Raw genomic sequence first — 21,401 nt, forward strand, 5'->3', positions numbered from 1 at the left:
GCTGCTAGTGAGTGTAAATAGGAGTCCGTGACAGGCCTGCCTCCAGGCTGCAGCTGAGTTATTTACTCCATACCCAAATTATATATATATATATATATATATTTATATCGATGGTGTATTTAGGTAATCAATCCATGACCAAAAGTATCACAATCTTTTTTGACCGAAAAAAAAGTATCACAATCTTTGTGTTTGAACCGGTCAAACACATTAAATGTGGCAACAAACCGAAATAAACAGTATAGGCTTAGCCTAACGTATTATAACAGTTTTAGGCAATGTCTTAATGGTCTACAAATACAAAAGCATTAATGGGTTTCTCTCTTTATCCATCTTGGGCCTTTTGACTCTACTAGAAACTAAAGGGTAAAACGGAACTTTCAAGTCTCCCTTTGATCGATCGCTGCCTATATATATAGTCGCCTGCAAAAACTAGGGTATAAAAGCCCCAAATTATTTTCTCCGCTCAAGAGAACCAAATCCTTCGCAATCGGACCCCAACGGTAGCCGTACCAATCCTTCTTCTTACTTCGCCGGAGATCGGTAAACCCTCTCTATTTTCTCATCTCTTTTATTTTGTCGAAAGCTATTTCAGATTTCCCGATTTGTTTAGAAATTCGATTTCGATGATTTTTGAGTTTGCTTTGAATCGGGCAGATCGTTAGATAATGGCGACGTTTGAGCTATACAGGAGATCGACCATAGGGATGTGTTTGACGGAGACTTTGGATGAGATGGTTCAGAGCGGTACCTTGAGCCCTGAGCTAGCTATCCAAGTCCTTGTTCAGTTTGATAAGGTTACTTGATCTTTGGAGTCTTTTGGTTTTTTGCTTCTGTGGTTTTTTTTTTTTAATTTTGTTTCAGTCTGATATATATGTGTCCTTTTTGTATAGTCCATGACTGAAGCTCTGGAGAGCCAAGTGAAGACCAAGGTGTCTATCAAGGTGATCTTTCTCTCTTGTTTCGCTTTTTTTTTTTTTTTTTAATTCTTTGTTTGTAATACTGAATCTTAGTTAACGGTAATGGGTAAAAGTAAACACACATGTCTGTTTGTGATTGGTAGCTCTAAATAATCTTGCTCTAGTTCGTTTTGGTTGGTTTGAACCTGATGCAGTATTCATATTTCCTGGAAGTAATTTTCTTAGAGTTGAAAGTTTAGGGAACTTTAACATTGGAGCGCAATTATTCGTGTCTTTGGAGAGTTTATTAGTTCATGCTTCCACTAGTTTCATGATTTTGTGTCAGTTTTGAGTTTTTTTGGTGGCAACTTGATTTAATCTTGTATGGATTCAGTCGAGATCACAGTTTGTCTAGGTGTTATGTATGAATAAAAAGGCTGAAGCTAGTTCATATATATATGAGTTCTTAGAGGTATAATGTTCAACTTGAGGATTAGGCTGTATGGATTGAGTTATCTGGCTAATAAGTAGGAACTGACATCTGTTATCCCCAAGATTATCCAGATCCATACATCTTAGCATCATGTTATTTATGCTAGTGTTTCTGATGATTGACGTTAATTCTCTTTGGACATAGTAACCACTAGTCGTAGCCAATTATTAAACGCTGCACACAAGATAAGAGAGAACGTTTGGCAGATGCTTAAATCTCGTTTTTTAAATTCTTGTACAGGGGCACTTGCACACTTACAGGTTCTGTGACAACGTATGGACCTTTATATTACAGGACGCAATGTTCAAGATTGACGACCGTCAAGAGAATGTTAGCCGGGTCAAGATAGTGGCATGTGACTCTAAGCTGCTCACACAGTGAGAGATATGTAATAGATTTTTGAGTTTTCCCTTTTTCACTTTGTAAACTCAAGCACTTGCTATATGTTGAGCTCCATTTGCAGCCATCAATTTAGCCCCTTTATATGTACATTATCGGCCCAAAGACATATGGGACTCCTGTTTCTATGAGAAAGTTCTTAAGATTCACCATCTCTCTCTATCTGTATCGCACTTCTCCATGTCAACTATTCCCTTTCTCTCTTGCACTTAAGTATTCATACTGAACCCATCTCTTTCTTGCTATCCTCCAGTCTGAGACAAAAAAAATAGTCTCTGTCTTATTCAGTATATGATAAAGTGCAAGGGATGTTTACAACAAGTTTGAGGGATGCTGCTTTATTCAATATAGTTCTCATTATTGTCATTGATTTGGGAAAGGTAACCAAAAGTGCGGTTTACTCCTATGTGCTTGAAGATTCAGAGGAAGTGTATTTGTGAATAGTAGCGTCAATCCTCTCCTTGTCTCTAGTTTCAAATGCTTCTAACAGAACTCCATTTTTTTGTTGAAGTGGAAGAGAGAAGCTGACTGTACATAAGAGTGTAGTAAATCAAAACTCTCTTGTCGTGATTGCTGTTGTTTTATGACAAAACTTCAGAGAGGGAGGGGAGTACGTACAAACGGAGCCTTTCAGCGACTTCAGATTGCTCATCGTATTCATCTATCACCTACAATAATCATTTAACAATCTCAATGTAGCTTGTTCATTATTAAAACAAATATGCATTATGCTCACATTATGCTTAAGGAAGATAACGGGAGCTTCTTTGTCACCAGATTTCTTGCGGAGCTTTGAGATGTATTTACAGCAACCACATGAAGGATGATAGAAATCAACCACAACCAAAGAGCTAGTTTCTTTTGGATTTCTCGAGGACTCTAAGAAGTTCATCATCTGTCTTGAACTCAGTGACATACTCAAACCGGACATAGATCTTCTTCTTGGTTTTCATCACTTAAGTCTTCTTGTATGTATCTCCTGTCCTAAGCTGTTCGGTCTCCGAGTGCAAGTTTTGTTTATTATACTCATGGATGAAGAAGCTTCAGTTGTTAGAAACGAGATTCTGATTCCACTGCTGCGAGTGAACCATCTAGGAAATGCACTTGTTTTTATCCGTTTAACCAAGCCGTTGCCAAATCTTAGGTACTCTGAGTGAAGAATGCTCTGCTTCTGCATTGAAAATGAACGTCAATAGCAGAGAAACTGGATGATTTGATCTAGTTTTTCCAGTTGGTTCCTCTGCCAAGGTGACATCTCTTTATCCACCAACACTCACACACACAGAACACAGAGATTATAATTGACATGGGCCTTTTCCTTAGTGGGTTTGGGTAATTGCACAGACATTATACAAGATAATAAACTAGTATCTAGCAGAAACATATATAACAACAACAATTACAGTATCTTGTGATATGCTAAAATGGGCCCCCCCGTCAAACCTTCCGACTGGTGAAGAAGCTTTGCGATAACGACTTTAATCAATTGGTAAAATAAAAAAAAACGTGAGCAAACCACCAGAGAGCAGATACACACAGACGAGAGAACGATCGGCGAACAGTAGGGTCCAGGAAAGGAAGGGGATGATGATCTCTCAGTTCTTCGTCTTATCTCAGCGAGGAGATAACATCGTCTTCCGTGATTGTAAGCTCTCTCTTCTCTCTCTCTCTCTATCTCCCGATCTCATCCTCTCTGCTGCTTATTCCTTGATATTCCGGACTTATCGTCACCGTTTCGTGAGATTTTCTCCATTGAAGCTTCTCTAAGCTCATCGATCTGTTTGATCCACCACCATTTCGTATCTGCTCGCATTAAATGTTTAGCAGAATTTTCCAATTCAGATTTTACGATATAACAGATTAAAGTGTTCTGGCTTCCATAGTTCCATTAGAGGACTCTCTGCTCTGTATTTAGTAGAAGAACCTTGTTTGTTATTTTTTTTGTTAACGAGAACTTTGATGTGTAACGTTTTCATTTGCAACAGACCGAGCTGAGGTACCAAAAGGAAGTACAGAGACATTCTTCCGTAAAGTCAAGTTCTGGAAGGAGGATGGTAATGCTGAAGCACCACCTATCTTTGTAGGTATCATCGTCCTCATTAATTTAATATGAATATCCAAATGTGATAATGATAATGAATTCAACTGTTTTGTTAGTGGTGACTGGTGAGCATTTTTTTCTGTTTAGTTCAGAGCTCTAATGAATCTAACTCTCATTCTTTTTTTTTTTTTTTGCTGTGTGCTTTATAGAATGTAGATGGTGTGAACTACTTCCATGTCAAGGTTGTTGGTCTATATTTCGTTGCGACAACGAGGGTTAACGTCTCACCTTCTCTGGTTCTGGAGCTTCTACAAAGGATCGCTCGTGTTATTAAGGACTACCTCGGTGTTTTGAATGAAGATTCGTTCAGGAAGAACTTTGTGCTCGTGTATGAGTTGCTTGATGAAGTCATTGTAAGTCTCATCATCATCATTAGCGAGTATGTTAATGCGTTTGTAGCGAATATTACTAAAAATATGACACCTTGATTTAGGATTTTGGTTACGTGCAAACTACATCAACCGAGGTTTTGAAATCCTATGTATTCAACGAGCCAATTTTGATTGCTCCTGCACGCCTTCAACCTCTCGATCCTGCTGCCATCTTCACAGTGAGATTGATTTTTTTTTTTTTTAAACCTTTGTATGGTATATGATAATGACCCCTTGAATTAATGTTATATGCAGCAAGGGTCCAAAAGAATGCCTGGAACAGCAGTTACGAAGTCGGTTGTAGCTAATGATCCTGGAGGTCGGAGAAGAGAGGAAATTTTTGTGGACATCATCGAGAAAATCAGTGTTACTTTTAGTTCAAGCGTGAGTATTTGCTTTTCTTTTTTTAGTTTATTATATCACAAGAAGTTATGGAAGTCTTGCCAGGTTCTGTTCACATTGCCACATGAAACGATTTATTTCTGCAGATCAACTCTATGTATTATGTCCTTATATGTGTAGTTTTACATCTTCATGTTAGTTTTCTTCCTCGAAATTATCCATGACTTCTTTCTGGTTTCTGAACAGGGTTATATACTGACTTCTGAGATTGATGGCACCATTCAAATGAAGAGTTATCTTTCTGGTAATCCAGAAATTCGTTTAGCTCTTAATGAAGACCTAAACATAGGAAGAGGAGAAAGATCAGTATATGGTATTTTGTTCATTTCACCCCTTTCAATCAAAATTACTATTTTGTGAAGGATCTACGTCGTATTCTATTCTTTCACTATTTTTGAAATATTGGTGTCTGCTCCGTGACATTTCGGCATTGAGAATGCTTGAAACATGCACTAAGCTGCATGACTCCACTTATAAGCTTTCTTCATAAGATAATTCTTTAGTATATAGCTACAATTGTTCAACTCTTCTGCGTATTTGTGGCAAATCATTATTATCTTCACACCCATAAAGTTGGTTCAATCTACTATTGAGGTAACATTCACAATTGAGGTATAAATTCATTCTTTTGTTGCAGATTATAGGAGTTCTTCAGGTTCAGGGGTGATACTTGATGATTGTAACTTTCATGAGTCTGTTCGTCTTGATAGCTTCGACTTGGATAGAACTTTGTCCCTGGTGAGCTTCAAAAAACTTACCACATATAACACCTTGTCATAATAGCTCTTTAACTTGCGTTTCCTTTTCAGGTTCCACCAGATGGTGAATTTCCGGTAATGAACTACCGTATGACCCAAGAGTTCAGGCCTCCGTTTCATGTTAATACCTTGATTGAAGAGGCCGGACGCCTTAAGGTACAGTTTGGTGCTTACACGTCGTCTGGTCAGATACTTTATAAATCTTTATCCCAAGTGCTTATGTCGTATAATCTCTCTGCTTGCTGAAATTTAGGCCGAAGTGATTATTAAAATACGCGCCGAGTTTCCTTCAGACATAACTGCAAACACGATTACTATTCAGATGCCATTGCCAAATTATACTTCCAGGTTGGTACGCTTGCATAAATGATAGCTATGGTAAATTTTGAATCACACAAGATATTAGATTCAACGGGTTGTGTTTGGTTGTGACAGGGCTAGTTTTGAGTTAGAACTTGGTGCGACTGGGCAGAAAACAGATTTCAAGGAAACCAGCAAAATGCTTGAATGGAGTTTTAAAAAGGCAAGTCTTGAATCTCTCTCGCGGTTTGCTATTTGAGTTTATAGTATGGTGCTTCCAGTTTGCTAACTGTGGTGTTCCAGATTGTTGGCGGGGCTGAACATACACTGCGTGCGAAGCTGACATTTTCACAAGAGTTTCATGGTGATCCCTCTTAAGACAAAAAGCTTTCCTTATTTGTTTTTTTTTTCGCAGAGAAAGATGAAAGCATTACTGATAATACATTCTCAATATCGTTTTAGGTAACATCACAAAGGAAGCTGGGCCTGTCAGCATGACGTTCACGATACCGATGTACAATGTTTCTAAACTTCAGGTAAGCAAAATGCTGACGGTGCCCATCTTATATTTACTGTTACTCTTTAAATCACATGTTGTAATGACTCGTGTGATGCAGGTCAAATACTTGCAGATAGCAAAGAACTCGAGTAGTCACAATCCATATCGTTGGGTTAGATACGTGACGCAGGCCAATTCATACGTGGCTCGGATATGACCTTTCATATAATAATGTTTTGTCACTTTGTATGTCCCAAGCAACTTTTCTCTTTACCAATGTTTGTTCGGATTCTGATCATACTTGTTCTAAGTTGTAAGAGGTTGTTGACAAGATGCTTCACAGTACATGTCGAATGTTAACTCTTCTATCTTATTTCTTTTTATATATGTTCTTGTTTTGGTGTTCATCATATGCTTTATTTTTGTTCTCCCCTGGCCCTGATGATCTCTTTTATGACACTTGTTAAGACTTAGGATACACCATCTCTCTTGTGTGCACGAGTAGATTAGCTTTATTCATGGTTGTTACACAAATATTAGAACAACTTTCTTCCCCACTGTACACTATATATATATCTACCACTTTCACCAATCCTAAAAGGGTTTTTAATAAACTCACTCCCTTGACGTGTTTAAATCAAATTCTAAAACCAAGACGTATGCTCCTGTTTTTATTACCAGGCAATTCAAGCAGAAAAAAAATGTTTGTATGAGTGAAGGTTTATAGCAACAAATCTGATTAGTAGGCTCAGGTCAACAATCTCACAATCATAACTGTATTTATATTTATATTTTATATATCAGCAACATAGCAACAAGTCGCTTTGGCCGAGTGGTTAAGGCGTGTGCCTGCTAAGTACATGGGCTCTGCCCGCGAGATTCGAATCTCTCAGGCGACGTCTAATACTTTTTCTCATGAAGACTAGAATTTTTCATGAAGACTTTTAAGAATGAAGAAGCCAATTAACTTTGCTCGTAAGCCTGCGAGTCTGTCTTCACTCTTGCAGTTCTAACAGCAGTTAAGGTATACTCTAATGATTAGAGAACTCTCAGTTCTTTTAATACAAAGACGAGAGCGATGAAGGCGCGTGGGAATGCGCGGTGAAGACGGTAAAAGAGCAGAAAAATGGCTCTTTACAAAGGCTTTGTTTCAACGGTTTTTGGGCAGTGATCTTTCTCTAGTGTCCTCTTCTTTACGTTGTAGAGCAAGTCATGAAGCTGTTTTGTGATATTTATTTTATCATTCTTTTATTATTGTAGATGAAGATCGATAATGACAACTATAATTCTATAAACAATACTAGCAGAGGAATCATTTATGATTTTGTTCAAGCAAGCACTGTTGTTAGTTGTTACATACAATTCAATTTTTTGTTTTGTTTCTATACTGATGTAAATGTCTCTACCATAGTAACATATATCCACTGAACAGTCAATAACACAATAAAAAAAAAAAGAGAGTGTAGTTTATTTGATTCTTTGAAGCAAGAGGAGAGAGAGAACTAATAAAGAATGAATCTGTTATTTGTCGGTTGGGGGAGAAAAGAATAAGCATAGGACCTGGAGTTAAATAGTGACTGTACATCTGGGGGGAGTTGGGTTTAAGCAGCTCTCAGTGACCGATATCATCTGGAGAAGGTCCTTGGTGTAGTGCTGGGATGGTTTCCTCCACCGGATCCTTTGCTTCTATCTCCTCCGTTGTCTGATCTTCCTCGGTCAAGAACATGCGGGCTATTGAGTTTGCTGCTGTCTGAATCCTGGTTCTGGTTCTGGTTCGAACCTGTTCCTCCTCTTTCAGTCTCCTGGGGACTGCGCTTTTGCCCCGAGGATGGACTGGGTTGCCCTGAGCTGCTTTTTCCTTTGTCCATGTTTGAAAGCTCGTTAGCGATCTGACTACGTCTCTCCTTGAGGAAGTTGAGTCTCATTGTCAATTTGGAAAGTGCAGAAGTCGTTGTTGTGTTTCCCTGTTTGTTTGTTTGTACTAAGCTTCAGCATGTTTTTGAATGAAAACAAAATGATATATGTTTTGTGTTGCTTCAGTATATATGAAAGCATACCTCTCCCTTTGAGCCAGACCTCTTAGACGTGCCCGCAAGCTTCTGCGAGCTTTTGCCACGTGGCTCATGTTGCCTCTCTTTCTCATTTCCTCTTGCATCCCAATGCCCTTCCTGCTAAATAATGTTAGGGCATAAAATACAGAGAAAGACTTGACAGACAAGTATCAGATACTTACCTTGAGCGTGGAGGCTGCTGCTTCTGTATCCTTTTGTTTCTCCTTCCTGTGTGTGACAAAGGTTGAAACAAGACTAGTACTTAGCTTTGTTGTGAGGTGATCAAGTTTTGAATGTGTTGATGAATATATCCTTACATTTTTGCATTATGCTCTGGACTTCTCCGAGATCCTTTGCTTGCACCAGAGGCTTTCACGTCTTGTTTACCAAGTCTGTTTTCAAGATCATCAACCTTATGCTCCAAGTTGGTAATATCATCCTCTGCTTGAGCTACTTCTTGCAGATCTTTATTCAACTGTAAAAACAAAAAAAGAACATGTCTCTTTCAAGTTGGATATGTACTTTCTAACCAAAACAAGTTCCTAGACAACGACGACAACAACAACAACAACAAGAGCAACCTTTACATCAGTTGTTTCTTGAATAGGTTTATTCCCTTTTGACATTTTCAGTCCTACTTCCAAAGCTGATCTCTTGTCTCTCTCTTGCTGCAACTGTTCTTGTAGCCTTTCCACCTAAAAGAAAGAAGACAACAACATTTGTAAAAACACTCAATAAGACAAAAACTTCATTTAGCTTTTGGATATGGTTTTTGTTTTTGTTTTAAGCGCTTTACATCTTTCTCTAGAGCTTCGCGTCTCACGTACAAAGCCTTCTTCCGTCTCTCCAAACTAGAATGTAGAACTTTATTGTTCTTAACCTGTTGTATTAAAAATAAAGCTTGTTAAAAAAATCACCAGTTGTATTAGCCAACGAGTTATATACTCAAAGGTACTTATCATGACCTCCTCTGTAATTCTGTTTTGTAGCTCTGTTTTGGTTGTCTCAAGTCTTTCAACGTCAGCACTGCAGAGTGTAAAAAACATTGTCAGATACAGAATGTGAAATCACTTGTAGAGATGATGATGATGATAATGATACTTACTCGGCCTCGTCCACCTCAGCTGAGAGTTCAATAGATTCTATGGAAAGGTTTCTCTTCCCCTGTGCACATATAAGACCAAACTTTTTTACTAAAACGTTTAAGAGCTTAAGGAAACCACATCAAAGAAACTTACATGGGCACGTCCCCAGTGTCTTTCACTAGACGGTTCCTTAGAGGCAGAGGCTACATCTGAAGTTGATGAGTTTCTATCCTCAGTTTTTGAGACCTCATCAGAAGAACCTTTAACTAGGATGTTATCATCCTTCCTTGCATCATCATCAGCATACCGTGGTAGCGAAGACCGGTTAGAGCCGGATAATAGCTTCTTAGGAACTTTAGGCTTCATACTTCCTTTTGGAGATTTTGATTCAGAACTTAAGTTATCATTTATCTGCAAAACACAATGGTCAAGTAAAGATGGAGTGAAGAGCAAGGAACTTGTATCATCAGGTCAAGAATGGATTAACTACTGAACCTTAGTATGGGACCGTGCCTTATGGTCATCACCATGATGATCGACAGAGGCTTCACTCTCACTGTATGATCCTTCAGATTCATCTTCAAGGTCCCCTTCCTCATCTGTGTATTCATCAGATCCTTGTGTGCCATCATCATCATCATACTCTTCATCATCTGTTCCCTCCTCGGTTCCACTACCACTCTCTTCTGAATCAGAGTACAATCCAGCTGACAAGGAACCTTCCTGCATCCACATACCATACATGTAGATAGATGTCAGTGTCTGAAAATAAGCTCACTATGCAGAATAGTATAACCTTTTAATCTTACTCCAAAGATGTTTTCATAATCTTCTAACAGTGTGATGACTATAGCCTGTGCATGATTAGCTGCAGCAGCTGCTTGCAGAAGTTGCGCTGAACCATCACCGCCGACATCAAAATCATTTTCAATCTCACAGTCACCATGGAGAAGAGGTCGAAGAAGCAAAGGTGCCATACAAGCTGCAACTGCATTTGTGTTCATCCGGTTCACATTTTTGTTAGAGGCCACTACCAGCATCATCATCAGGATCCTTTGAAGAAGGCGACGATTTGGTTCAGGGAATGATTCAGAAATTGCTTCACGCATGGCATTGACTCTATGGCCACGGTCACCTGATAATGTTACACGTTATAAAGTGTTTGGATGTAAGTAAGGTGTGGTGTGAACTTAAAGGCAGAAGAGAGTTAGAAACTTACGGCAAGCTTCAAGAAGGGCGTTGCAACAAGAAGCAGGCACTGGAGAGGAAGGCATCTCCCTGAGAACAGTCTGCGCATTTTATGAAAATACAGTTAGAGAGAGAGAGAGAGAGATTTAAAGAGCCAAAAGTTTAGTGTGGCATGTACCTTAAGACAATCACCAATAACATGAGCATCTTCAGTGGGAGTGAACTCATTTCTCCCTGAGCCAAAGTGACTACGTATTAGTTTTAATTCAATGCAGGAGATCATCATGTATATGCACTATATATGCAGTGATCTAAAACCTTGCTCATATTCACGAATCCGATGGTTAACATCATCAACATCAGCAGCTTGTCTCAAGATTCCTTCTGTCTTGGCTCCTGCAATATAAAGATATCTTTTTCTAGCTCAATATATATATGGGTTATAAAGAAAGCAGAAAGGTTGAAACTAGTAGTACCATGATCTTCAACAAATCTAAGAGCCTTTTCCAAGAAAGATGGAGATCCATCAACTTCTTCTAGAGCAAGTAGTATTGGTCTTCCAAAGACAGTCAAATTTGTTGGTGTCTCTTCTTCTGCAAGCAAAAAAAATTAACCATTGTCTAAATGAGTTGAAAGAGAAACTAATCTTTTAGATGTCATCAGTTATCTAAACAATGTGCACATTCTTGTGAGCTTTTTAGTACTAACTGGTCAGCCTTTTGAACGCCAGAGGAAGGGAACATTTGTTTTACATGATAGATAATACATGAGTGCTTAAAGACATACTGGGTTCATCAACATCGGCAGGGGGTGCATCTGGTGCATGATCATTCCTGAAGATACCATTTTGACCCATAACATGGGAAGCACTAGGTGCTTGCATCAAAGCGTTTTCAAGAGCAGTTTTCCACTCTTGTAGATCCTCCATAGTGTCAGCCTGAAAGCAAGAGAAAATATCAAATAATATTCGATAAACAACAAGGAGATATATAAAAGAAAAGTTGTGAAGGAACCCTGAGTGTAAAGGCACGTCCATCACGACCATCAGGGAAGAGAACAGTCAACAGCTTCTTATCTGCCTTAACAACCACACTAAAAACAAAATAGTCCAATGTTATATGATGTTAGTAACACCGAAACAGATACGTAGGTTACAGACAAGAAGCCAACCTGCCTGAGTTGTTGAGATCAATTCCACCAAGGGTTAAATTGACTTCACCGCCTCTCTGTTGGACTGCGCTCTGTAAAACAAAAACAACCTTTTAGTCCCTCCTCCTCTACTGCTTTATGAAACACACAAAAGTAAAAGGATGCAGTACTCTTCATCAGAATATATATATATAAATGAAAGCTTACCGGGTCACTTCGGAAGAAAACAAGTGAAGTACGTGTCAAAATAAACCATCTTTTCTTCCAAGATGTCCAGCCAAGCCCTGTGTTAAGAAAACCTTTTGAGACTTTTACATTAACCAAAATTAATAGGACTTTTTGCACTATGGTTAGCCCAACGCTACTACTAATCAAGAATCCCCCAAGAAAATTGGAAAAGGTGTAATAATAGTGAAACATAAGAGCAAGTTTTCTTAGGATACAGCATGCATAACCCCCACTTTACATGGTATATGTCCTTAATTACTAGCTGGAAATGCAGCACCTCTAAGTCCTTAGAGAGAAGGAAACAAACTCTAAAGAACAAAGTCTCATCATCATAGTATTGTAAAAAACACACACACACAAACACAAAAGGCTGCCTGAAACTAAGAAACTCTCGTGCTAAGAAGCTAGTAACTAAAACATACCTTTTGATGATATAGATAGATGTCCACTCTTGAATACCTACAAAATGTATCAAAATCACTAAAAGAGTCAGATATATCTAACGTTAAACGCAATCAATGTACTAGCGTTAATGCTAGTTTCTTTTTTTCTTTCTTTTGAATTATAAAGGCTTGTTTCTTTTACATAAAAAATAAATGACAAAAATGAAGAAGAAGAAGAAGATAATGTATGGTTTTGTGTTAGGAAAAACAATAATGTAAGAAAAAACGTGATTACCGTGTTGTTGTTGGCGCTGCCACGGGAACGAGAGTCTATGTTTCCAGACTGCGCAGGAGGAATACTACATGTGTCACCCTACGATTGGAAAGAAACAAGAGATGTTAGGGAGATTGAATTATTGCAAAATGATGAAAGGGAGAGACGTACATGTTGCTCCTGTTCTGGTTCGTTATCATTCTGCTGTTGTTGAGGAGGCTGTGAAGAAGAAGATTCTCCGTTTTTGCTAGACGTAGCTTGATACATAGCTTGTTATATAACGCAGTTTTCACGCCATTCAAAATGATGCACTATATCCAGAAGAAGAAAGAAGAAGAATGTCTGATCAAGAAAACGTAATGGAAGTAGCCAATCGAAGCATGGATTCGAGAAATAGTACCTTGATTTTTTTTGGATCCCTGTGGAGGATGAAGGAAGGAGGTGATGTTAACAATAATTAATTTTGAAAATAAAATAAAATAATTAGTTTTTTAGGGTGACGAGAGAGAGATATGAATGATTGATGTGTTCAACGGTGGTTTGAGTATGGGAGAAGAGGTAAAGCGGAAATTTTGGGCGTAAACAGAGGAAAGCCCCTTCTGTTTTTCATTATTCGGTAGTCTGACATGTCAGCATCATAGTTCCATCTCTTCTTGGAGGGAAAATTTTCAAGCATTTATTAAAATATTGTATAATTAATTAAATACACATGTATGTTTGAACCAAAAAAAAAAATACACATGTATGTCCACTCTCTCTAATCTACATATAGTTTTTTTGATAATATGGATTCCATAACGCTTCCTTGTCCGAGGTATTGGGGGGGGGGAGGGGGAAGAGGAAAAAGAAATGACAAGCTAATTAGTACAACCTTGCTGAATCGTGCTGCGCACGACCATCATCCAATCCACCCACCACTCATTTTAAATGCTGACACCTCTGTTTTAATTATTCTCTTGCATCTCTATACAGATTGGATAAGGTATCTTTTAGATACTGTGTTGCTTGCATGGGGACTCAATTCATTCCTCTCGATTAATTTTGCCCCTTGGGGCACATAGCATCCGGAACGCAGATTAGGAAGTTTACAATAGTTAGCGGTGAATAATATAATAAGCCTAGCATGAGAGAGATGCTGTAAATGTATGGGCTATTGGGCTGTGGCTGTTTTAGCCAAGAGGCCTCTTAGGAAACTCGCGGTCCTTTTATCTGCTTAAAAAGCCCATCAATTAACAATATTTTATTAAAATTATTTAAAGGGTCTCTTATTTAAATCTATAAGTTTTGAATTCCTTTTAAACATTTGTTTAACTATATAAGAGATTCAATAAGATTGTGTCCATAATAACAAAATTTAGTTGCTTGCTTGTTTGTCTTTATCCTATTTTCCGGGCGAAATTAAACAAAGAAAGAAGAAGAAAAACGAAGAATCCATCAATCGGGCTTTATCTTTCACGCCGTAAGAAGTTTTTCGTATCACAATTTATACGCTCCATGGAAATCGAGGTATCTAGCTCGACTCGTTTAGATAGTATTCGTGTCCAGAGGAAGACGTTGCAGAACTTGCTGGACGATTGCCAAAGAGCTCTCCACCTTCTAAATCTCTCCGATGATGTGTATAATAGCGACCGCGTTGGCCAACATAGTGGCTCACCGGATAAGGAAGAAGAAGAAGAGCTGTCTTCTTCTTCCGATTCAGGAGATCCTGACGCAGATAAAGTATGCTCATATAAAAGATTCCTTTTATATAAAATTTAAAAGCTCTTTAATGATTTATCATTCGATTGCAGTTGTATGATGTCATCAAATCTAGAGTTGAATGTTATGACTTTCGAGATAGGTTAGAGTTAGCCCAGGCTTCAGTTCTCCAAAACGTTGCTGCTGGTAAGCGAAGTTCTATTACAGTTTGAATTTTAGTTATATGTTCGGTGTTGTGTTTGGCTTTAACTATATATATATGTTGTTGAGAATTTTGGCAGAAGAAGATGGTAGCTCTTGGGATGTAGTTAGTGAAGATGATTTAATATCGGGGGGTATGGAAGATGATGATTATGTGGTCCTTAGGGAAGAAGATATAACTGATGCTATTGCTTCTTTCATGGTTACTTATTTATCTTCCCTTGACCAGACTAAGGTACCCTACTTAATTACATCTCTGTCCTTTTATGTCTCTCGTCAACTTTATCATGTGAAGATATAATCTGAGTGAGATATCTTTTCTTTTTTTGTAGGATATATCACCTGATCAGCTTCAGAAAGGTATGCTAGTAGTGACATGACTTTTGTTATGTTTCTTCTCCTTATCAAAAATAATAATAATAAGATACTAAGAGTTTTGCTTATTATATGAACTGGGGAATGTAGCACTTAGCACCATGTTTTCTGTGAAGAAGAGAAAGGGGAAGCTTCGTAAAGCATGGGAAGGTAGTAAAGTTATTTACAACCTAGCTTCATGGGGCGCCACTGCCATTGGGTACATTGACCAACCACACTAATTTAAACAGATCACATACTTAGTTTGCGTGTCTTTACTCTGAATGATTCTAAGTTCTCACCAATATGTACTTTTTATGGCAACAGGATATATCAAAACCCGATGATCTTGAGTATTGCATCTAAAGCCTTCTGGGTGTCTTGCAAGGCTATATCAAAGCTCGTCTGAATTGAACCACACATCTCTCACTCACAGGGTGGTATAGTATGGTGCTCCTCATATTAGTTACAACAATGTGTTTCTTATATCATTTAATTTATATCTTTACACCTTGCCATTGTGTGTATCCTTCCTTTCTTCTCTACTATGTTATCAACAACATTGCAATGTTAAAGTTTAGTCTGATCTCTCAAGTTTCCATATGTTAACATTCTGAAATAAATCTTTATTTCAAAAAACAAATGCACAGTGGTTTTATTCCTTTTGCCTTGTCAAAATCACAAATAAATGTGGGAAACAGAGAGTGAGACTATTTTTGAGTGCTGATCAGTTTAGTATGCGTGTACATGTCATCCACATTGCACTCGCCCAGGTACACTAAAACACTCCTTGGCGATCAGCAGCTGCCTTCAGCTATCAGAACTCGGTCGTTTGCAGACATACGTGAGCTATGATCTTGTGTCTGCAAATTCGAAGATTAAATAGCATGTAAGTTGTCTCTCTAGACAAGATTTGAAAGAGAAGCAGGCATGGTATAATAAATGTGGTTTTTCTTACATGACTTCATTAAGAAGTGAGAATACACGCTTTTGCAGAGCTAGGACATCTGCTGCTGCTTCTGCACACTAGAAACCGTTGTTTTTATTTCAGTTTCAGTTTAACATAGTTTTTTGAGAAGAATATCTATACAATGTTGGTGGTAAGCATTTTATGTTGACAAGTGAGGCATATAACCGGACGGCTTTCATACAAATGGACACTGCTGCCAGCCGTTTGCATATAAAGCAGAGATCTTAGAAATCAAACCACAAACTCAACGGGTGGTCTAACACACAGAGTTGTAAACAGAATGAAAGAAACCAAGAGCTTAGAGATTAACCAAATGAGAAGAGAGAGATGTAATTGTAAGGTAAGGGTAAAAGGGTTGTGCATTTGAAATGCTTTTGAGGTTTAAGCTTATACAATGTTTGTGATTTTGAAATCATAAAAAGGAGGAGCCTTGACCAAAAAGAAAAAAGAAATCATCAAAGGAGAATCTTTTTCAAAAAAAAAAAAAAAAAAAGAAAAGCGAGGGGTACACAACTACTAATAATTGTGGTTTAGTTTAGGAGGGTAAACATGATGACGTCAACTTAAAAGAAAAAAAAAAAGAACGAGAGAGAGAGAGAAGAAGAAGAAGAAAGAAGAAGAAGAAGAAGAAGCTAATTGTTGTTCGTTCGTCGCGTCGCAAGACGGACGCAGAACACAACCGTCGTCATTGAGGGGAGGGAGGTCAATTCCTTATTATTATTTGATTGTGTGATCAATTCCGCGATCTCTCTCTGGGGGTACAGTTAGGTTTCTCATCCGAAGAAAAGCCCTTTCCTTTTCTTTTTTCTCGGTCGGAGAATTTTCCCAAATGAAATAGAAGTAACGAACGGGGAGGAAAAAATATATATATATATATATATATATATATCCTCGAGTTTTGGTGGTAGCTCAGAAGTTTTCTGCTTTCTTTCTCTCTCTCCATGACACAGACTCAACGGGTCTTCCAAGCCTGGAAAGGAAGCAATGTAAGCCCCCTCCCCTTTTTTTATCTATCACCCAGACCTCATCTTACTTATATATATATATATATATCCTCTGTATTCTCTTCTCTGGTCTAATGAAAGTTGCTTACTTTTTTGTGTTGTTTATTTAGCTCTATTTACTTGGGCTTCATTTGTTAGTGTGTATTCTCTTTTTTTTTTAGTTACGCAAAGCTATTGATTTGGTTCAGCTTTTGTATATGCGTAAACCAGTAATGCCAGGTCTAGAATGTTTTCAGAAAATTGTGCTTCCTGTGTGAAAAAAAGCATGGACTTGTAATGGCTTCACTACCTTTTTGAATCAAAACGACACTTTGAAGAATTAGTGGTTATGGGATTCATCTATTGGTTTACACTAGAACTGCATTTTAGCATAAATCTTATCTCTACATGCTCTGTCCTTGCTCAAACCAGTGATGAATGATTTGTAAAAATATTGTGCTAAAAGCATATGAGATAGCAACCTTTTTGAATATAACTATATTGAAGAAATAGTTTTGATATGTGATTGATAAGCTTTGTACATTTAATGTTTAGTGGTTTAAATTTAGAACATAATCTTATTTCTATATGATCTTTGATATATTATGGTGTGTGTGTCCTTGCTCTTTTTTTTTCAGAAGTTCATCCTTGGTGGGAGATTAATCTTCGGTCCGGATGCTAAATCAGTGCCTGTTACCCTACTCCTCATCATAGTCCCTGTTATTTTATTCTGCGTCTTTGTAGCAAGGCATCTTCGCCATGAGTTCTCTCCTTACAATGCTGGATACGCTATCTTGGTCGTTACACTTCTCTTCACTATTTATGTAAGTCTTCTCCTCTGCTCCCCATCTGATATTCATACCTCTTCTTTTTTATTGTGGAGAGGTTATATGCTATGTTTTAATGAAGCATCAAACAGAGTTTGATTCATGTGACCGCCTAAGATGTTTCTTACTTATGATAGGTATTGATCCTCCTCTCCTTCACATCTGCACGAGATCCCGGTATCGTTCCACGAAACTCACATCCACCAGAAGAAGATCTACGCTACGAGACAACAGTAACACCAGACGGAAGACGAACACCGAGCGTTCAGATTCCTAGAACAAAAGAAGTCATTGTAAACGGCGTTGCCGTTAGAGTGAAATACTGCGACACGTGCATGCTCTACAGACCTCCTCGCTGCTCTCACTGTTCCATCTGCAACAACTGCGTCGAGCGCTTTGATCATCATTGCCCCTGGGTTGGCCAATGCATTGGCCAGAGAAACTACAGGTACTTCTTTATGTTCGTCTCCTCAGCGACGCTTCTATGCATCTACGTGTTCTCCATGTCGGCTCTTTACATCAAGATTCTGATGGACCATCAGCGCGGAACCGTGTGGATGGCGATGAGAGAATCTCCTTGGTCGGTTGCGCTGATGGCGTATTGCTTTATCGGGTTGTGGTTCGTTGGAGGGCTCACGGGGTTTCACCTGTACCTCATCAGCACGAACCAGACGACCTATGAGAATTTCCGGTACAGAGCAAACAGCAGGACCGTTGCTTATAACCGTGGCTGTGCCAACAACTTTCTTGAGGTGTTTTGCACGAAGGTTAAGCCCTCGAGGAACAACTTTAGAGCTTTCGTCGAAGAAGAGCAGCATCCGAGAGGAGTTGTTGTTGCTCTGCCAACAACGACCACCACCGGAGAAGCAGCAGAGGATGAAAATGGAGGACGGAGAGAGAAAGTGGAGGACGATCTAGACATTGGGGATGATCTGATGAATATATCGCAGCGGTGTAATCCAGCAGAGGGTAGCAATCACGGTTTGGATATTGACCAGTCGATTCTTGGGGTTGCTGAGAGAGCGGCTACGATAAGGACAGAGACAAGGCATGGAAGCTGGGGAAGTGGAAGAAGTGGGAGCTGGGATATAGAAGCAGATGTGAGTAATTCTAATGTCAGGGAGAGACCAAGCTAAAGATTTGGAGGTGGTCTCTTTTTTAGGACAGAAGTCAGAAGTATCTGATTTGGTTTTGGGGGGATTTGCCAGTCAGTTCATGTAATCTTTTGAGTATAGTCCCTTTTCTAATCTTCTTTTCGCTTCCTTAATTGTGTAATAATTGTGATATTATGTTGATATTATGGTGGAATTCCATTTATGTATTTGCGTTGAAAATATATTAATATCTACCATAAATCTGTACCCTTTTCATGCTGGCACAGCCAAAATCCAGTTTATCATGTTCTCTTACATATGTTATGCCAATTGTATAGTCTTAATGTGGAAACTCTTTTAATACAATGGTTTAACTGAGCATATATTAATTATTTTACACCTTGAAATCCAAATTTCGAATCCTGAAAATTATACAAATTACTATAAAAAGATTATAATTATTAGGACAGTTTTAAGTTTTTTATTATATAATAAGACAGTTTATGCTACCAAGATAGTTTCTTCTAACTATTTTTTTTTCTTAAATGAACTAGTTAGTTTGTAATTAATTCTTTGTTGACTAACTTAACATGTGATTTTTATCGATAATGAATCACATATATTTCTATAAAATAAAATAAAGTGGATCCCATGTATTTTTCTTTTTTATTTTTTCCTCTTCAGTTTTTTATTTTTCTTTTTGTAAAGTGAATATTATTTTTCCAGAAGATTTTTTCCAGAAAACATATTCATAATCAGTATCTTTATTATTCCATCTATCTTTTGAGATCTGTGAAGGTATAGTTCTGAAATATATATTAGATGTCCAACATGTTGTAAAGTTGTGTATATTCGTTAGTGTATATGTGGGAAAATGGATCTTTAATTCCCAAAGTAGTTGCAATTAGCACTTTTAATACCCAAGTACAACTTGAGCATATTTAATCCTGAACTATTAAAAACGTTAACTCTAATTAAAAAGGGATTATGTCTGGTCTTTGAAAACACAGAAACCCTAGAGTAAATTTTGGAACGACTCCTACGTGAGAAAGTGATTTCTGGTGTCAATCAAGTTATCTCTGGCAAGGAAGATGGTGAAGACCTTCTTTGGAAACGGAAACTTGTAAAACACAGTTAAAAAAAAAACTCTAGCAACCTGTCTTCATGTCTTGTTTTTAACTGAAAAAAACTTGATATTGTTCTTGGGTATTGGGATGTGCTGGAACGTGTATCCATAACCCCAGTTTCATCAGTTTTTTTGCTGTATCTACACTTGACGTCCTAATGGGTCTCTGGTTTGCTCCTTCAGATTATCCTTACATACTTAAACAATTCCAACAGATCAAAGACACAAAGCAGAAGCAGAGAATCATGTTCTTCATTCTTAGTTTCTGTCCAAATATACATGTATTATTTCAAAACTATATTCGTCGGAAATAGCGTTTACTCGCCTAGAATCACCTTCAGTTCATTCAAATCACTCTCAGAGTGATTTTAGGGATTTCTAAGTTTTCAAAGACCAAAGACGTCCTTTTCTGAATTAGAGTTAACGCCACTAACTATAAATTAACGTTTAACTTTTTTTAGTCTAATTTTGCATAGTCAACAAAGAGTTTGGGATTAAATCTGCGCTAGTTATATTTGGGTATTAAAAATGCTAATTGCAAATACTTCGGGAATTAAAAACCCATTTTCCCGTGTATATGTGTACATTAAAGGTTGGTGGTCTACTTCAACGTGTGTGTAAATGTGTACAATCGTGGTCGTGTACACATGTGTACATTCGTGGTTATGTACATGTGTACATTCTTGGTTATGTACATGTATACAACTGTGGTTATATACAATATTATATATTCTTATGTAAATATATTCGAAACATGCTTATTGCACATCAATTACAAAGGTGTACATGAAAATAGGTGTACAATGAAAATTGTGGTGTACACCTATTTTCATGTACACCATATTCAGTTTGACTTGATCTATTTTATTATGTATTTTGATTTTTAGTAAGCAACCGTCAATCCACTTACTCATATACAACTTTTTCACATATATTAGTCTATTTTCTAAGTACACGTGGACAGGTCATAAAGTGTACACAAAATAACCAACAAACTCCTTGATTATTCATTCCAGTACTTCTTCATAATTGCACAATGATCTTTGTTCTTATTGATTTCATTTTTACTTCCAAAATTTCAAAGCTAATAAAATGTATTGGAAAATAAAATAAATGAACTAAAATCAAAGCTAAAAATCATTAGATATGAATAACACACAAAACCATCTGTACATCTATTGTTATGTAGTTTGGTATTTTTTTTTTGGTAAGCAACCACCAGTCTATTTTATGTGTACAACTTATTTACATATATTGGTTCATTTTGAATGTACACGTGTATATGTCAAAAAGCGTACACAAAATAACATGTGTACATTAACTAAGGTGTACACCAATATCGGAAATGCACCTTCACATATCTCAAAAGATAGATCGAGTGATGGAGAAAACGATTTCATAAAGAAAAAATTAAAAAAAGATATTTAAGAATCAGATTTGAATTTTCTAAGAAAATAGAGAATGAAGGAGGAAAAAAGAAAAAAGAAAAAGGAAAAAAAAAGGAAGGATGTGAGAAAGATGTATGGTGAAAGTAAGTTTCCGCTAGTACACTCTCTTTAATTGGTCAA

At 37.5% G+C, this 21,401-nt stretch overlaps 5 protein-coding genes, 1 non-coding gene and 1 pseudogene across 7 annotated transcripts; 5 read left to right on the forward strand and 2 right to left on the reverse strand.

Moving 5' to 3' along the window:
- The first annotated feature begins 225 nt into the window (after nt 1–225).
- LOC108819379 (transcription initiation factor IIA subunit 2) lies at nt 226–1,943 on the forward strand. Its single transcript, XM_018592398.2, has 4 exons — nt 226–543; nt 658–797; nt 894–944; nt 1,633–1,943. Exons 2-4 carry the CDS (start codon nt 669–671, stop codon nt 1,771–1,773), a joined length of 321 nt encoding a protein of 106 aa, XP_018447900.1. The 5' UTR covers nt 226–543; nt 658–668; the 3' UTR covers nt 1,774–1,943.
- A 251-nt stretch (nt 1,944–2,194) lies between these two features.
- Nucleotides 2,195–2,968, reverse strand: LOC130501305 (thioredoxin-like 4, chloroplastic; annotated as a pseudogene).
- Nucleotides 2,969–3,270: 302 nt separating this feature from the next.
- On the forward strand, nt 3,271–6,613 carry LOC108819164 (AP-4 complex subunit mu). The gene is made up of 13 exons (XM_018592154.2): nt 3,271–3,436; nt 3,777–3,871; nt 4,042–4,245; nt 4,326–4,442; nt 4,519–4,647; nt 4,852–4,978; nt 5,303–5,403; nt 5,475–5,579; nt 5,677–5,771; nt 5,859–5,946; nt 6,027–6,087; nt 6,186–6,259; nt 6,341–6,613. Exons 1-13 carry the CDS (start codon nt 3,376–3,378, stop codon nt 6,437–6,439), a joined length of 1,356 nt encoding a protein of 451 aa, XP_018447656.1. The 5' UTR covers nt 3,271–3,375; the 3' UTR covers nt 6,440–6,613.
- Nucleotides 6,614–7,040: 427 nt separating this feature from the next.
- Nucleotides 7,041–7,121, forward strand: TRNAS-GCU (transfer RNA serine (anticodon GCU)). Its single transcript has one exon. It is a non-coding gene; the product is annotated as a tRNA-Ser (tRNA).
- A 399-nt stretch (nt 7,122–7,520) lies between these two features.
- Nucleotides 7,521–13,114, reverse strand: LOC108820697 (rho GTPase-activating protein REN1-like). Of its 2 annotated transcripts, none has more exons than XM_018593696.2 (23): nt 12,981–13,114; nt 12,752–12,891; nt 12,602–12,679; nt 12,346–12,382; nt 11,903–11,979; nt 11,717–11,787; nt 11,560–11,638; nt 11,333–11,483; nt 11,023–11,139; nt 10,865–10,942; nt 10,725–10,780; nt 10,578–10,647; nt 10,168–10,493; nt 9,854–10,081; nt 9,512–9,769; nt 9,379–9,437; nt 9,239–9,299; nt 9,070–9,153; nt 8,861–8,968; nt 8,591–8,748; nt 8,456–8,501; nt 8,280–8,390; nt 7,521–8,186 (listed from the first exon to the last, which is right to left on the reverse strand). In XM_018593696.2, the coding sequence occupies exons 2-23, from the start codon at nt 12,845–12,847 to the stop codon at nt 7,848–7,850; spliced, it is 2,688 nt and encodes an 895-aa protein (XP_018449198.1). In that variant the 5' UTR covers nt 12,848–12,891; nt 12,981–13,114; the 3' UTR covers nt 7,521–7,847. The 2 variants fall into 2 exon arrangements, with proteins under 2 accessions (XP_018449198.1, XP_018449197.1); XM_018593695.2 differs by having other exon boundaries at nt 8,855–8,968.
- Nucleotides 13,115–13,913: 799 nt separating this feature from the next.
- LOC108821304 (uncharacterized) lies at nt 13,914–15,410 on the forward strand. Its single transcript, XM_018594349.2, has 6 exons — nt 13,914–14,299; nt 14,371–14,464; nt 14,560–14,714; nt 14,812–14,839; nt 14,945–15,053; nt 15,161–15,410. The coding sequence occupies exons 1-6, from the start codon at nt 14,075–14,077 to the stop codon at nt 15,240–15,242; spliced, it is 693 nt and encodes a 230-aa protein (XP_018449851.1). The 5' UTR covers nt 13,914–14,074; the 3' UTR covers nt 15,243–15,410.
- Nucleotides 15,411–16,376: 966 nt separating this feature from the next.
- LOC108823148 (protein S-acyltransferase 8) lies at nt 16,377–18,949 on the forward strand. The gene is made up of 3 exons (XM_018596420.2): nt 16,377–16,789; nt 17,425–17,610; nt 17,751–18,949. Exons 1-3 carry the CDS (start codon nt 16,745–16,747, stop codon nt 18,747–18,749), a joined length of 1,230 nt encoding a protein of 409 aa, XP_018451922.2. The 5' UTR covers nt 16,377–16,744; the 3' UTR covers nt 18,750–18,949.
- Nucleotides 18,950–21,401: the final 2,452 nt, after the last annotated feature.

This window comes from Raphanus sativus, unplaced genomic scaffold, assembly GCF_000801105.2.
Source record: "Raphanus sativus cultivar WK10039 unplaced genomic scaffold, ASM80110v3 Scaffold0157, whole genome shotgun sequence".
Taxonomy (NCBI): Eukaryota; Viridiplantae; Streptophyta; class Magnoliopsida; order Brassicales; family Brassicaceae; genus Raphanus; species Raphanus sativus.

Coding starts and splice junctions, on each gene's coding strand:
- LOC108819379 (XM_018592398.2), top strand. CDS start 669: ATGGCGACGTTTGAGCTATACAGGAGATCGACCATAGGGATGTGTTTG. Junction 798..893: donor TCCTTGTTCAGTTTGATAAG/GTTACTTGATCT, acceptor CTTTTTGTATAG/TCCATGACTGAAGCTCTGGA. Junction 945..1,632: donor AGACCAAGGTGTCTATCAAG/GTGATCTTTCTC, acceptor ATTCTTGTACAG/GGGCACTTGCACACTTACAG.
- LOC108819164 (XM_018592154.2), top strand. CDS start 3,376: ATGATGATCTCTCAGTTCTTCGTCTTATCTCAGCGAGGAGATAACATC. Junction 4,246..4,325: donor AGTTGCTTGATGAAGTCATT/GTAAGTCTCATC, acceptor ACCTTGATTTAG/GATTTTGGTTACGTGCAAAC. Junction 5,580..5,676: donor AAGAGGCCGGACGCCTTAAG/GTACAGTTTGGT, acceptor GCTGAAATTTAG/GCCGAAGTGATTATTAAAAT.
- LOC108820697 (XM_018593695.2), bottom strand. CDS start 12,847: ATGTATCAAGCTACGTCTAGCAAAAACGGAGAATCTTCTTCTTCACAG. Junction 10,494..10,577: donor CGCCCTTCTTGAAGCTTGCC/GTAAGTTTCTAA, acceptor TAACATTATCAG/GTGACCGTGGCCATAGAGTC. Junction 8,187..8,279: donor GGTCTGGCTCAAAGGGAGAG/GTATGCTTTCAT, acceptor ACAAACAAACAG/GGAAACACAACAACGACTTC.
- LOC108821304 (XM_018594349.2), top strand. CDS start 14,075: ATGGAAATCGAGGTATCTAGCTCGACTCGTTTAGATAGTATTCGTGTC. Junction 14,465..14,559: donor TCTCCAAAACGTTGCTGCTG/GTAAGCGAAGTT, acceptor GAATTTTGGCAG/AAGAAGATGGTAGCTCTTGG. Junction 14,715..14,811: donor CTTCCCTTGACCAGACTAAG/GTACCCTACTTA, acceptor CTTTTTTTGTAG/GATATATCACCTGATCAGCT.
- LOC108823148 (XM_018596420.2), top strand. CDS start 16,745: ATGACACAGACTCAACGGGTCTTCCAAGCCTGGAAAGGAAGCAAT. Junction 16,790..17,424: donor AAGCCTGGAAAGGAAGCAAT/GTAAGCCCCCTC, acceptor TTTTTTTTTCAG/AAGTTCATCCTTGGTGGGAG. Junction 17,611..17,750: donor CACTTCTCTTCACTATTTAT/GTAAGTCTTCTC, acceptor TACTTATGATAG/GTATTGATCCTCCTCTCCTT.